This window comes from Ovis aries, chromosome 4, assembly GCF_016772045.2.
Source record: "Ovis aries strain OAR_USU_Benz2616 breed Rambouillet chromosome 4, ARS-UI_Ramb_v3.0, whole genome shotgun sequence".
Lineage (NCBI taxonomy): Eukaryota > Metazoa > Chordata > Mammalia > Artiodactyla > Bovidae > Ovis > Ovis aries.
The window spans coordinates 102,573,250-102,587,596 of NC_056057.1; the positions used below are offsets into that span (position 1 = coordinate 102,573,250).

At 41.2% G+C, this 14,347-nt stretch overlaps 1 protein-coding gene across 7 annotated transcripts in view; it reads right to left on the reverse strand.

Annotated features, from left to right (window-relative positions):
- The window catches only part of DGKI (diacylglycerol kinase iota), a 513,862-nt gene that overhangs the window by 83,280 nt on the left and 416,235 nt on the right, over positions 1–14,347 (reverse strand). For all 7 annotated transcript variants that reach the window (XR_009600539.1, XM_060415131.1, XM_027968850.3 and 4 more), the window contains one exon: positions 13,619–13,741. Coding sequence is in view for 6 of the 7 variants with exons in the window: in XM_060415131.1 (XP_060271114.1) it covers positions 13,619–13,741 (123 nt within the window). In the remaining variant the exon portion in view is untranslated. The remainder of the gene's footprint in view (positions 1–13,618; positions 13,742–14,347) is intronic.

A 14,347-nucleotide genomic window follows, 5' to 3' on the forward strand; every position in this document is an offset into this window, starting at 1 on the left:
AGAACTAACTCATTTGAAAAGACCCTTTTGCTGGGAAAGATTGAAGGCAGGAGGAAAAGGGGATGACAGAGGATGAGATGGTTGGATGGCATCACTGACTCGACAGACATAAGTGTGAGCAAGCTCCGGGAGTTGGTGATGGACACAGAAGCCTGGCATGCTGCAGTCCATGGGGTTGCAATGAGTCGGACACAACTGAGCGACTGAACTGAACTGCACTGAATTTATATATGTGGAATCTAGAAAAATGGTACAGATGAACTTATTTGCAAAGCATATCTAGAGACATGGACATAGAGAGCAAACATATGGGCATCAAGGAGGGAAGGAGTGGGTGGGATTGATTGGGACTGCCATACATACACCACCATGCATAAAATAGATAACTAACGAGAACTGACTGTATAGCACAGGGAACTCTACTCTGCGCTCTGTGGTGACTTAAATGGGAAGGAAATGCAAGGAAGAGGAGATATATGTGTGTCTGTGGCTGGTTCATTTGCTGCACAGCAGGAACTAACACAACATTGTAAAGCAACTGTATTCCAATTTTAATAAAAGACAACATGCAGGCCTGGGCAAAGTTCCCCAGGCTGGACTCTTGTCTCCTGCCTGGGCCATTATTGCTAGCTGTCTGATAACAAACTCTTGAGAAATGGCCCGAGTGGAAACTGGTTTCCCAGGTGCACAGCCAGTCCAGGCTCATTTCAAGGGTCCACACACCACTGCTGCAGAAACACCATCTTTATTTTTCTCCTGTTTTATGTTAAAGTCATGAGGCTACACAAATTGAATTTATTTCCTGCAACTGTGGATGAACGAAGAACACTCAATTTAAATCAAGCTGGCCAAGGGATGATTTAATACGGTCTCAAAGCATGACTGTAGGTAATCATCTCTGGGCAACAGCATTCTCCCTTGAGCTTCCCTTGAGGATGTGCATTGCTTAAGGATTGCTATGCGCAGCCCATGACATCATCTTGAGGGCTTGAGGGAGCAACAGTGAGATCATGGATATAGGCGACATCTTCACCACCATCACTCCAGCCCCCAAGCACCTCCAACACGGTAAAACAGAACCAGAAATCCCTTAGCACTGAGAATCTCCATCCATTATACAGGCTTCTCTTTGTTTTCTTTTCCTCCCTGCTAATTATGAAAATTGCTATTAAGACAATGAACAAAGCACATACAGTAAGGGAGCAGGCGAGAATGAGAGTGAGAGAGATGAAAGTTACAGCAGCCACACAGAGTGGCATTGAAATGGGAGAAAGACAAACACATTCTCTATTCAAGTGGTCACAAACCCATTCAGGGACTGCCAAACAGCCTCAAAGGTAACATTCACCACCAACAGAGGGGAGGGTGAGGAAAGAGAAAGGAGAGAGATGGGCATTTGTGTGGAGGTGGGGAAATAAGTCCCAGGACTCAAATAATAAGGCTGTTTGGTGAGTTCTCCTTTGATGTAAATTTCTTCTAATTCTGTTCATGCTCATAGTTTCCTCCTATTCAAATATATACCCGATGGTCCCCACGTGAGCTGCACTTGAAATATCCTGTGTTTTTAAATAAGTTCCTGTGTTTAGTTATATTTGGTGTTTTGAAAACACCCCTGTTTTACCATTTGCTTGTATAATTCAGTTTCTCCTATGCACCCTCCTTAATTAGTCTGCAGTCAGGAAGCCCTTCAACGCTCTTTGAGCTTGAAACTGTACTGCCACCTACCGTTAATCACTAAGAACTGCAACGAAGGGAAGGGAAGGTGTTGGAAATGCAAGGGCGAAGGGGCAAAAGTGGGAAGTGGATACAAGAAAAAACGTTAAAAAAAATGATGTGGAAGAGTCTAATACTGTCCAAGTTCCTTAAACATGAAAACTGGACCATCACACTTTTTATTATGTAAAATTTGAACACTCCAAGGAAATACTTGAACATTCTGAAGATAATGTAAAAATAACAAAAGAAACCTGTGCATCAGATATTGTACAATCACGCAGAAAAAGAGATGTGATGGTTCATATTATAAGTCAGTCTCTGCAATATAGTTTCCTGCCTAGTTTCTAAAAAGAGAATAAAGGGATAGAAAAGGCATGCTATTTTAAAATTTGATCAAGGGAAATATACCTGCGGAGAGCTGTCTAGAGCATTAGCAAGGAATATCTTTTAGAAAGTGTTGCCGGCTTTAGCCTAATGACTCTGGGAACCCTGGCCAACAACTCCTGTTGAGACCGATCCATCCGGAGTTTTCTGAATGTGGACTTGTTTCTTTTTAAGCATAAATTGAAACATGAAGCTCTCAATTCTGAGGGCAAATCATCTGAGTGCTACATTCAGTATTAACACAAGCCAATGTGCTCAATTGCTGCAGTCATGTCTGACTCTTTGAGACCCTAGAGACTGTAGTCCACCAAAGCTCCTGTGTCCATGGGATTTCCCAGGCAAGAATACTGGAGTGGATTGCCATGCCCAATTCCAGGAAATCTTCCTGACTCAGGGATTGAACTCACATCTCCTGCAGTGCAGGTGGATTTTTTTACCCACTGAGCCACCTGGGAAGCCCATTAAAATAAGAAACTTATACAAAGCCTATCTCACATACCACAACATTCAGGATAGATAATATTTATCTTGTGGGGCCAAGGTGATTGAGCAAGGCTTATCCACAGCTAATTATTTTTATGAAATGCCATAAGGACTTCTGAATCCAGCATCAGAAAATGGAATAAAAAAATTGGTAGAGTTGGGAGTAGCTTTGGTGCTTCTCCTGAAGATAACTGTCATATACTCTGGAAGTTTTCCTGGCAACATCTCCTCCCATCTCACTCAGCTCTCAGAAGAGGAAATTCACATTCCAGACACCGGCATAAGAAACAAAATCCCCCCCCCCCAAAAAAAATCTTTTCCCCACTCTCTGTGTCCAAAAACAGGGCACTTTCTATGTAACATTTACATTACAAGCAACCCAATACAGGAAAGGAGCTGTAGGAGAAAAGGAGAAATTGATATAGATAAATCATGGTGCCTTCTTCCACTTCTGGCACAGCCACTGAAAACAAACAAATCCCCATTCCTATACTGCCATAAAAACACTCTAACTCCTCCAGTGCAGAAGGAGATGGGAGTTGTTTTCCCAGTTTTAGAATGGTGCTTAAGTGATTTTTGTCCCCAAAGGCTCTTGTCATCTGACTTGCTTTCCTTAGTGCGCTATGGCACTCTGTGTTGTTGCAAGGAAAGAGAAATCCCCTGATTTGATTTTAAAGAAGACTCAACAATTTCCTGAGATGCCCTTCCCACTGATCTCTGCCTCTCAGCAAACTCAAGGAAAGTGCTTTCCTGTACAAATTGCTCTTGTACTTCCCAATGCTCTGCCTTTGCCTTATCTCTTTCAGTTGGAAATCCAAGAATTCTCTTCCACCCATAACATGTTGATACTTTATGGTGCCCCACAAGCCAGGTTTCTCCCTTCCGTCCAAAGAATATTCACAACCTCTTCAAGAACTAAACTTCACTACCAACATAATTGAGACATATGACATGGGCTTCCCAGGTGGCGCTAGTGGTAAAGAATCCACCTGCTCATGCAGGAGACACAAGAGACGTGGGTTCAATCCCCAGATAGGGAAGGACCCCTGGAAGAGGAAATGGCACCACACTCCAGTGTTCTTGCCTGGAATTCCTTGGGCAGAGGAGCCTGGTGGGCTGCAGTCCATAGTGTCACAAAGAGTCGGACGTGACTGAGACACAGCGCACGTGAGCATGGCATGGGAGACATGCATAGGCTTCTAGGCACAATTCTTTCTCCCGGCTCCACCCTACTGCTGTGCTCGTTAACAGCACCTACCGCTGCCAGTCACCTTTTACTGTCTAGCTTGTAAAATAGCAACAGCTCTCTGAGTCAGAGATTCAGTGCATCTTTATTACTATAGTATGTTAATTTCCTGGATCCAATTGAGGAGCAATTAGAGAAAGAACAGAGCAAAATTTTTTATTAATTATTTTGCACACATAAAAGGATAGAGTATCATTATGTGCTTGGCAAGAGAGGATAATGACCGGAGGTAAGTTAGGAGAAAAAGAAGAAGAAAGGAAGATACATGTCAGCTAAACTGCACTTTTTACAGCTTGAGTGATTAGCCAGGGAGAGCAAGATTTAGAGTCATCAAAGGTAAGTAGGGATGGGACCCAACTATCTTCGTGAAGCAGACACAAGAGACTGTCTCTATCCTGACAGCACTGATCTCATCTCTGAGATAGATTCCAGCAAAACCTGCCTCCCACTAAGAGGATTAATTTTCTCCCTCTTATCTGATTTTGATGCTTGAAGGATATTTCCACAACCAAAATCGCTGCCCAATAGTCTGTCTTCCTGTTGAGAATCTGGAGCTTTGACAGCAAGCACAATTATCTTTTTTGTTAGAATCAGGCCATCACCGAATGTTCCAAGAAGAAATTGGGTAAAGTAAATAGCTGAAGACAAGACAGGCATGCAACTATTACTCCTATGCTCAGACCAGAACTTGTGAGTTTTGGAAAAAGGTGAAGTTTGGGGTCTATCTTCTTGATACAGTGGTTCAGAATTCTAGACTACACTAAAAAGACCAATTTTTTAAAGTATTATTAAGTGTTTAGGCTATCCCTAAATAATTTGCCAGTTGAACAAACTTCCTTAAGGACACTTTAGGTAGAGTGATGTGAAACTGTCATGCAATATTCAATTATTTGACAGGCATTTCTGGTGATGAGGGCTTCTCTGGTGGCTCAGATGGTAAAAAAAAAAAAAAAAAAAAAAAAAAAATTTGCCTGTAATGCAGGAGACCTGGGTTCAATCCCTGGGTCAGGAAGATCCCCTGGAGAAGGAAATGGCAACCCACTTCAGTATTCTTGCCTGGAGAATCTCATGGACATAGGAGCCTGGTGGGCTATAGTACATGGGGTCACAAAGAGTCTGACAGGACTGACAGACTAACACTCTCACTTTTCTGGTGATATAATGATGAAAGTGAAAGAGGAGAGTGAAACAGTTGGCTTAAAGCTCAACCTTCAGAAAACTAAGATCATGGCATCTGGTCCCATTATTTCACGGGAAATAGATGGGGAAACTGTGGAAACAGTGTCAGACTTTATTTTGGGGGGCTCCAAAATCACTGCAGATGGTGACTGCAGCCATGAAATTAAAAGACGCTTACTCCTTGGAAGGAAAGTTATCACCAACCTAGATAGCATATTCAAAAGCAGAGACATTACTCTGCCAACAAAGGTCCATCTAGTTAAGGTTAGGGTTTTTCCAGTGGTCACGTATGGATGTGAGAGTTGGACTGTGAAGAAGGCTGAGAGCCCAAGAATTGATGCTTTTGAACTGTGGTGTTGGAGAAGACTCTTGAGAGTCCCTTGGACTGCAAGGAGATCCAACCAGTCCATCCTAAAGGAGACCAGTCCTGGGTGTTCATTGGAAGGACTGATGCTGAGACTAAAACTCCAATACTTTGGCCACCTCATGTGAGGAGTTGACTCATTGGAAAAGACTCTGATGCTGGGAGGGATTGGGGGCAGGAGGAGAAGGGGACGACAGAGGATGAGATGGCTGGATGGCATCACCGACTCGATGCACATGAGTTTGGGTGAACTCTGGGAGTTGGTGATGGACAGGGAGGCCTGGCTGCTGCAATTCATGGGGTCATAAAGAGTCGGACACGACTGAGCAATTGAACCGAATGATGAAAAGCAGATACTTACCTGATCACAGGCAAAAGATGAAGAAAATAAGCAGAGAGCCCTTTAAAAAGCCTCCTTTTTCCTTAGAGGCTTACATTTTCATTAAATCTTTGAATATTCATCCTTTTGACATAAAAATAGAAGAGTGAAATCTAGAGGGAGAAGCAAATTCTTTTTCCTCTTATTTCCAGAACACTCTATGCATATATCCATTATAACACTTGTCATAGGGAACTATGATAATTGGTTTGTTGAGTATTTCCTCTAAATATATAAATATATTTTCCCCTAGAATATAAGTTCTTTAAAAGTGATAATTTATCATTTAGTTCTACATCATCAATGCCTAAGTGCGTGTGTATATATATACATATACATATATACATATATATATATACACACACACACATATACACACACACGTATATATATAGCTCCTACCTAGAAGGTGCTGAATATGTATTTTCCCCAAAAATAAATGATTATGAATGTCTCAACCCATGTTTTTAGATTCCAATCAATCCAGTGGAATCCATTTAAATTCCAATGCCAAAAACCCAAATCATAAATCAGACCAGATGCCTTATCATTCAACTTTTGATAACACTGTCTCTTGATAGAGACAGAAATGCTCTACTGATCATAAAGATCCAGCATTCCTGCCTCGGTCACAGACACCTGGGCACGTGGATGTCTAGACTGAATGTCTGCCTTTGGGTGGGTCCCTACACTGTCTCTCAGTGTCTTTTATTTTTACCTGTGTGACCTTCACCTTAGCTCTTCCAAGCTCAGGACTTGAGGACACTAAGAAAAAGTGCATCTCCTTCAGTCAATTTTGGGGAGTTCTGCATAAACCCAAAAATAAAAGACCTAGAAAATACTACTTTTATTCATAAACTAAATAATATCTTCCGGCCCCTTTACCTGTTTTCCCTTAACCTATTCAATTCAGCAGTAAGTCTGTCCTTCCTCAAAGATAACTTGAAAAGATCATATAAGAGTTTCCACTCAGTGCCTATTTTTTCTTTAATCTCATAGATCCTAAAGTCAGGAAAAGTCTTCCTTAGGAATCAAACAGATTCTGTCTGCGAAAATTTTAATTACTTCCTTACAAATCTTCTGTCAAAATATAATCTTGTTATGAATTGTTGTGGTTCAATTAATGATGACAGCAAATGTGTTTCCAGAAACATGCTATTTTACTAGCACCTTAAGACACTGAAAACATTTTTCAAAGAGAAAAACATTTTCAAACATCTTTAAATACAAATTCATTAAGGTCATAGCAGTAACAATGTGAGTCAATTATTTATCATCAATTTGTGTTTTTTTACTGTGTTCATAGGATTTCAAGATCTTATATGTGTTGTATAGCCTTCTTTGGCATTGTTGTCTCCTCTAGAGGACCTGTGTAAGCAGACAAACACACACACACACACACACACACACACACACACACACACACACACACACGGACTATCTATATATATTATTACCTAAAGATGCTTTTGAACTGTGGTGTTGGAGAAGACTCTTGAGAGTCCCTTGGACTGCAAGGAGATCCAACCAGTCCATTCTAAAGGAGATCAGCCCTGGGTGTTCTTTGGAAGGAATGATGCTAAAGCTGAAACTCCAGTACTTTGGCCACCTCATGTGAAGAGTTGACTCACTGGAAAAGATCCTGATGCTGGGAGGGATTGGGGGCAAGAGGAGAAGGGGACAGAGGATGAGATGGCTGGATGGCATCACCGACTCGATGGATGTGAGTTTGAGTGAACTCCGGGAGTTGGTGATGGACAGGGAGGCCTGGTGTGCTGTGATTCATGGGGTCGCAAAGATTTGGACGTGGCTGAGCGACTGAACTGAACTGAAAGTTTCAAAAACAAACAAAAAAAAAAATGGATAAAGGAAATAGCTGAAAACAAGAGGGGGATGAAGCTATTACAGACAGACATACATATGTCTGTCTATCTATGATTTCCAAATCCTGAGTCAACCAATCACAGACCATATACTCTGTTCACAATCCATAGTTGGTTGAATCCGAGATGCTGATCTGCAAATACAGAGAGCTGACTATGGGACTCGAGGATCCATTTGATTTTGGTCCTAAAACCAATTCCCTGCAGATACCAACAGATGACTCTATAAATCTTTCTTTAAAAATTGCAATGTATCTACAATGGAATTTTGATATAAATGTAATCAGTTCCAGTAAGAACAGAAATCTAATTCATTCTATGTGTTCATTCTGTTTGCACTCCCTGAAGAGGGATAGAGCTTGATGCATCTTAGAAGTGAAAGTTAAAACTCTGAGATGGAGCCTTGCTCCTCTCCCTGGGCGGAGAAGAGGTTGGCTGGGTCAATCAGAGTTTAGAGGGGAAAGAGTCACCCGAGCAGGAAGAAGAATGAGTTGGGGAAGCACTGGAGTTGCATTTTTGTTTGCCTCTTATATTTTAATCTTCTTAGAATTCTGTCTGTTTTGAAGGAACCAATTTTTAGAATTTTTATTGTTGGTGAATCATTTGTCTGTTTTGTTCTCCTTGTCACTGATTTCTATCTCTACTATTTCTCTTCTCTCTTGTTTCTTTGTCCTCTACTCTGGGACTCTTTCTCCAGTTTATCAAATTGAATGCTTTATTTGTATGCAATCATTTTTCTCTTGATAAACGATTTAAAGTCATAAATCATGATGTGAATACTACTTCTACCATTTACTGCAAATTCTGACAAACAGTATTTCCGGTTCCAAGAATTTAAAATTTCCCTTTTCATTTCTTTACAGAGTGGGTTATTGAACACAGTGAACAAGATGTTAAAATTGAACTTTTACTATCTCCAAGTTGACTGGGACTTTAAAGCTAAAAGCAACAGATGCCAATTGTGCCTACAATATTATGCTAATTTTTCAGGTTCCTTCACATACTGCTTTTTAACTGTTCCCAAAGGGAAAGTAAATTGTGCAATATTGAGCAAAGCTAAATCTGCGTGTCTACCCTGCAACAGACCCACACTGCAGAATGTTCACTGTATTTTTCAATAACAAGATATTAGAAATCAACATTTAAATGGAGGAATAAACTATGGCATATTTGTATAACACAATATTCTATACCAAATAAAATGACTTAAAATCTACATATATCACATACTAAGCAGAACCCTATGAGGCCTTCCCAGGACAGGTCCCCCTCCCCCATATCCTCTGCTGTAGCTCCTCTGAAGTAACTAGATAACAGTATCTGAAATACTTCCAGAGGTTTTCAGATGCTAAAACCACCACTAAATGGATGAAATTAACTACTTGATGATCATGAAGGTGTAGCTCTTAGACTTTCTGGTGCCTAAGAATCAATCATCATCAAGCAGAGAACTGCGTATGAGTTGATCACATACCTGGTGGACCACCCACCACCCACCTTGCCTTTAAAAATGCTCTGATAAAACTGCTCTGGGAGTTGGGAGTTTGGAGTTTGGGGGGCACGAGCTACCCATTCTCCTTGCTTGGCCCTGCAATAAACTTATGTCTGCTCCAAACTGATGTTTCAGGTTTTTTTGGCCTCACTGTGCATTGGGCTTACAAACTTGCATTCGGTAACATCAATATGGGTAACTTTTAAAAATTCAGTGTTGTATGAAGTGGCAAGCTCTAAAAGAGTATGCACTGTTCATTACAGGTAATGATAAAAAGATAACACAAAACCAAAAAAACCTGTAAAACAATATATATTTTTATGATATGGTACTATGTTATGGATAGAAAGACTTATGCAAGTAATAACATAAAACAATAACATTTCAGCATTGTTGGCACATTAGGATTTTTCATATAATGTTTGTATCTATTTAGACTGGAACATATTAATATATATTTAATAAATAAAAGCCTATCTCTAATTTTTGTTTCAATCTGTTTTTTAAAGGAAAAAATGCTTTAAAATTAATTCTCAAATATATTTACTTGTGGGTAAATTTGCAGCTGTACATATTTAATGAGCATACATAGCCTTCCTAGATTGTAGAATTTTTCACTTTACAAATGCTAAAAAAGATAGATACCAAAGTAAATCCTTTTTGGGCCTTGGGGCTGTGGGCACCCTGCCTTTGCACTGGCCCTTCACGAAGACAATGTGGTATGGAGGAAAAGCATGAAGTCAGAAGTCAAGAAGACCTCATTCAAACAGCAATCTCCACATCTGTTATCTCGAGTGACTTAAGATGAATGTTTTAAACTCTCTGAGCTTCCAGTTTACTCATCTGTTAAGCAATGTGAAATGTAAAAGGTGTTGAAACAGTTAAGGATAATTTAACACAGCACACAGGACGTATCAATACTAGCTATTACTGACCTTATGATACATATGTATATAAAATATATATATTGTTATGGAATAACTACAATTATACTCATTTGTATCAAAGATGATCTCTGAAGTAAATAAAGAGATGTTCTTCCTAAGAAATTAATAAACACATGTACACGTTTTCCAAATTAACAGACAACTTAAGTAAGGTAAAGTACTTCCCTGGTGGCTCAGACAGTAAAGCATCTGCCTGCAATGTGGGAGACCCGGGTTCCATCGCTGGGTGGGGAAGATCCCATGGAGAAGGAAATGGCAACCCACTCCAGTACTCTTGCTTGGAAAATTCCATGGATGGAAGAGCCTGGTAGGCTACAGTCTATGGGGTTGCAAAGAGTTGGACACGACTGAGTTACTTCACTCTCTCTCTCTCTCAAAAGTACTCAAACGATTTAAAGCGACCATTTTATTTTGTCATACTTTCCGTGAGTCAGAGATTCAAATAGAGTCCAGTGAAGACAACTTGTCTCTGTTACACAGTATCTGGAGATTCAGCTGGAAAGACTGGAAGCTACAGGTTCCAAAGCTGTTTTGTTTTCTAATTCACTTGAGAGAAGGAAAAAAAAAAATGTAAAAGAGTCAGCTGCTCTAGTGCACTTAAGACCTCAGTGTGTGTGCTACGTTGCTTCGTTTGCGTCCAACTTTGCAACCTATGGACTGTAGCCCTCCAGGCTCCTCTGTCCATGGGCAAGAATACTGCAGTGAGCTGCCATTTCCATCTCCAGCCACTCTTCCCAACCCTGGGATTGAACCACGTCTCATGTTTCCTGCACTGGCAGGCAGGTTCTTACCACTAGTGCCACCTGGAAAGCCCATTTAAGAATTAAGTTGCATAAATATTCAGGAAAACTAGTAGCTGCCAACTGAAGATCAATAAAATAATGAAAAGAAATTCCTAAAAGGATAATAAATTCAAATAAAAAAGAGTTGATTTGAAGAACTTGGCTCTTATATAAAGTGGTACATTTACTTGTGATTCTTGGAAAGAATATTTACTGTCTTAGAAATAATCTCACATATCATGATATGTATGGACATACTAACATACTATACACAGAAAAACAGGGTATAGGAAACGAGATTGAGATCATGCTTCACTTTTTGCAAACAGCCTGTATACAAGAATAACCAAAACACACATCTGGTTTGTCTAGGCTTAATTTCTATTCTGTGACTAATTTAAACTAATTTTCAAATAAATCTGCCTGAAGCTAGATGGCCACTTTTTTAGCTGTCAGTGGGTGGCTGACTCAGTCTGGTTCACAAACCTTAATTCCATATACAAAAGAAATGAAAAAACAGCCTGAATTGTAAGCAATCAAAATGCTATCAGAAACTAACAACATGGTTTAATTAAAAAGGAAAATCCATAGAAATTCACTTTTTCCTTTCCATTCTTCACACAACAGAATAAGAGGTAGTACAGAGAAGCAATTAAAATAAAGTCACCTTTTGCCCTTGGGGTGTCTAAGTAGAACCTTTACCACCAAAATAATTAGCTTCTGATTTCTCATTTTCCTCCCCTTTGTCCTACTGAAATTGCTTCTGGTCTTATAAACAATGCATTGTCCTGCCTCTTCAGTTAACCCTAGGCTTCTGAGCATCTCAATAACCTTATTATTTTATAAAAAAGGTAAAACTGCATAGTTACAATGCCACTGTCCCTATTCGATTAGGACCTTGAATAGGACTGGAAATTAGCTTGATCTCCTGAATTACAATGAACTTTTGTATAATATCTGAGATAGGGTTGTTAGGGGAAACCACTGACCAAAACCACCCTCCCTCGCCAGGGTACCACAGTCACTATTTGCCTGAATAACCTTACAACAGGAGGTACTGGTAAAGAACATGGAATTAACAAGCCACCACCAACTGAAAGGTCAAAAGGAGAGAGAAGACACCAGACCATATGTCCTACCAACATCCTAGAATCCTTCTCGCTGGAATCCACCTTGGCTGAATGATGCGCAAGCCACCAGGAAGGGCTCTGAATCAGAATGACTGGCCAGAGGCAACCCCAAAACTAGTCCCATCACCATAAAACCTGAGGCTGAGAGCCACGTGGCAGAGCAGTCCTCCTGGGTTCCCTTACCCTGTTGCTCTCTGCCTGGGCACCCCTTCCTAATAGAGTTTCTTGCTTTGTCAACATGTATGAGTCTTCAGAAAAGTCATTTCCAAGTGTTAGACAAGAGCCAACTCTCGGTCGCTGAAAGGAGTTCCCCTCCCTGCAACAAAGTGTGTGGCCTGGAGTCAAATCAGTTCAGTTCAGCTGCTCAGTCGTGTCCAACTCTTTGCAACCCCGTAGACTGCAGCACGCCAGGCCTCCCTATCCATCACCAACTCCTGGAGTTTACTCAAACTCATGTCCATTGAGTCGGTGATGCCATCCAACCATCTTATCCTCTGTCGTCCCCTTCTCTTCCTGCCTTCAATCTTTCCCAGCATCAAGGTCTTTTCAAATAAGTCAGTTCTCTGTATCAGGTGGCCAAAGTATTGGAGTTTCAGCCTCAGCATCAGTCGTTCCAAGTCTTCTCCAACACCACAGTTCAAAAGAATCAATTCTTTGGTGCTCAGCTTTCTTTATAGTCCAACTCTCACATCCATATGTGACCACTGGAAAAACCATAGCTTTGACTAGATGGACCTTCACTGGCCAAGTAATATCTATGCTTTTTAATATGCTGTTTAGGTGGGTCATAACTTTTCTTCCAGGAGTAATTGTCTTTTAATTTCATGGCTGCAGTCACCATCTGCAGTGATTTTGGAGCCCAAAATAATAAAGTCTGTCACTGTTTCCACTGTTTCCCCATCTATTTGCCATGAAGTGATGGGACCAGATGCCATGATCTTAGCATAAATAAATGGGTGCAAATGACCACAAGGTGCACCCTGAGTCTGTCCTGCACAGAGGAGGTGACAGGAGGGAGGATTCACAGGGCATGAGGGTACCAACACTGTTGCAAAACCCAATTCCCATCCCTCAGACGAAAACACACCCACTCTTCTGGCCTATAAACAAATACTTCATCAATTACCCAGAGAGACTAAAACACAGCACATGCAGGAGGCGAGTCCCCGAAACCGCCCAGCCACATCACACAGCACAGCCAGAGGCTCAGAACTGGAGTTCACGAAGCTGACTGCGAACAGTCCACCCCAGCGTTGACACAAATAAAATGCTTTACATCATTTCCAGACTATTCATGTCACAGTCAGGCATGTCCTTGTGATATAGCATCTGGTAAACCCTGGGATCACTTCTGGGGAAGGGAACACTGCTGAGGTTCAAAGTACTGACAGGTCCATGTGCAAGATCTCACTGAGGCTCAGCAGCACGAGAAATGGAAAGTGAGGCTCCATCAGAGCTTGACATGGGTAAAAGGGTGCGTGGTGAAGAAAATGTCAAACCACAGGGTGATGCAATCCGGAGAGAGCTAGAGCACCGCTGAGAAGAGAATCCTTCCCTTTGGTGAGTGCCCCGCGGAATCCCCTCCCTCCCAACAAGCCCAGTGACACAAGGACAAGAGAGAGAATGCTCTTACTGTAGCACTCGGGAGTGGCTGAAATCTTTCAGATCTGAGTCTTCATAATGCGGGCTTATCATCCCCAGCCCACTGTCACTCAGCATGCGTTTCCGGAGAGCAGGATTCCACCAGTCTGTCATTCTGGGAGAAAGAAGGACACCAGACACTCAAAGTCAGGCATGGGACTTAGTCTGCCCTTTCTCAGGATGAGTTTTGTCTCCAAACGAGAGGAGAACAATTAATCTTTATGGGGTATTTAGAAGCACTTCACGTTTACTTGGGCTTCCCAGGTGACACAGATTCAATCCCTGGGTTGGGAAGATCCCCTGGAGAAGGAAATGGCAACCCACTCCAGTATTCTTGCCTGGAGATTCCCAAGGACAGTGGAGCCTTGCGGGCTTCAGTCCATGGGGTTGCAAAGAATCGGACATGACTGAAGCCACTTGGCACATTTTTTAATTCACTTAATTTTTTCAACAGTCAGGCTCTCTTTGGACACTGCTGCCCTCTTTATAGATAAGAAAACTGAATTTTGAGATTAAGTAATTTTTAATATGACACAGATAAGAAGTAATGGCAGGGGACTTTCCTGGTGGTACAGTGGTTAAAACTTCACTTTCCAATCAATGCAAGGGTGCAGGTTCAGTTCCTGGTTGGAGAGCTAAGATCCTATATGCCTTGTAGCCCAAGAAAACAAAACATTAAAAAAGGAAAAAACCACCAGAAGTCATATTGTAACAAATTCAA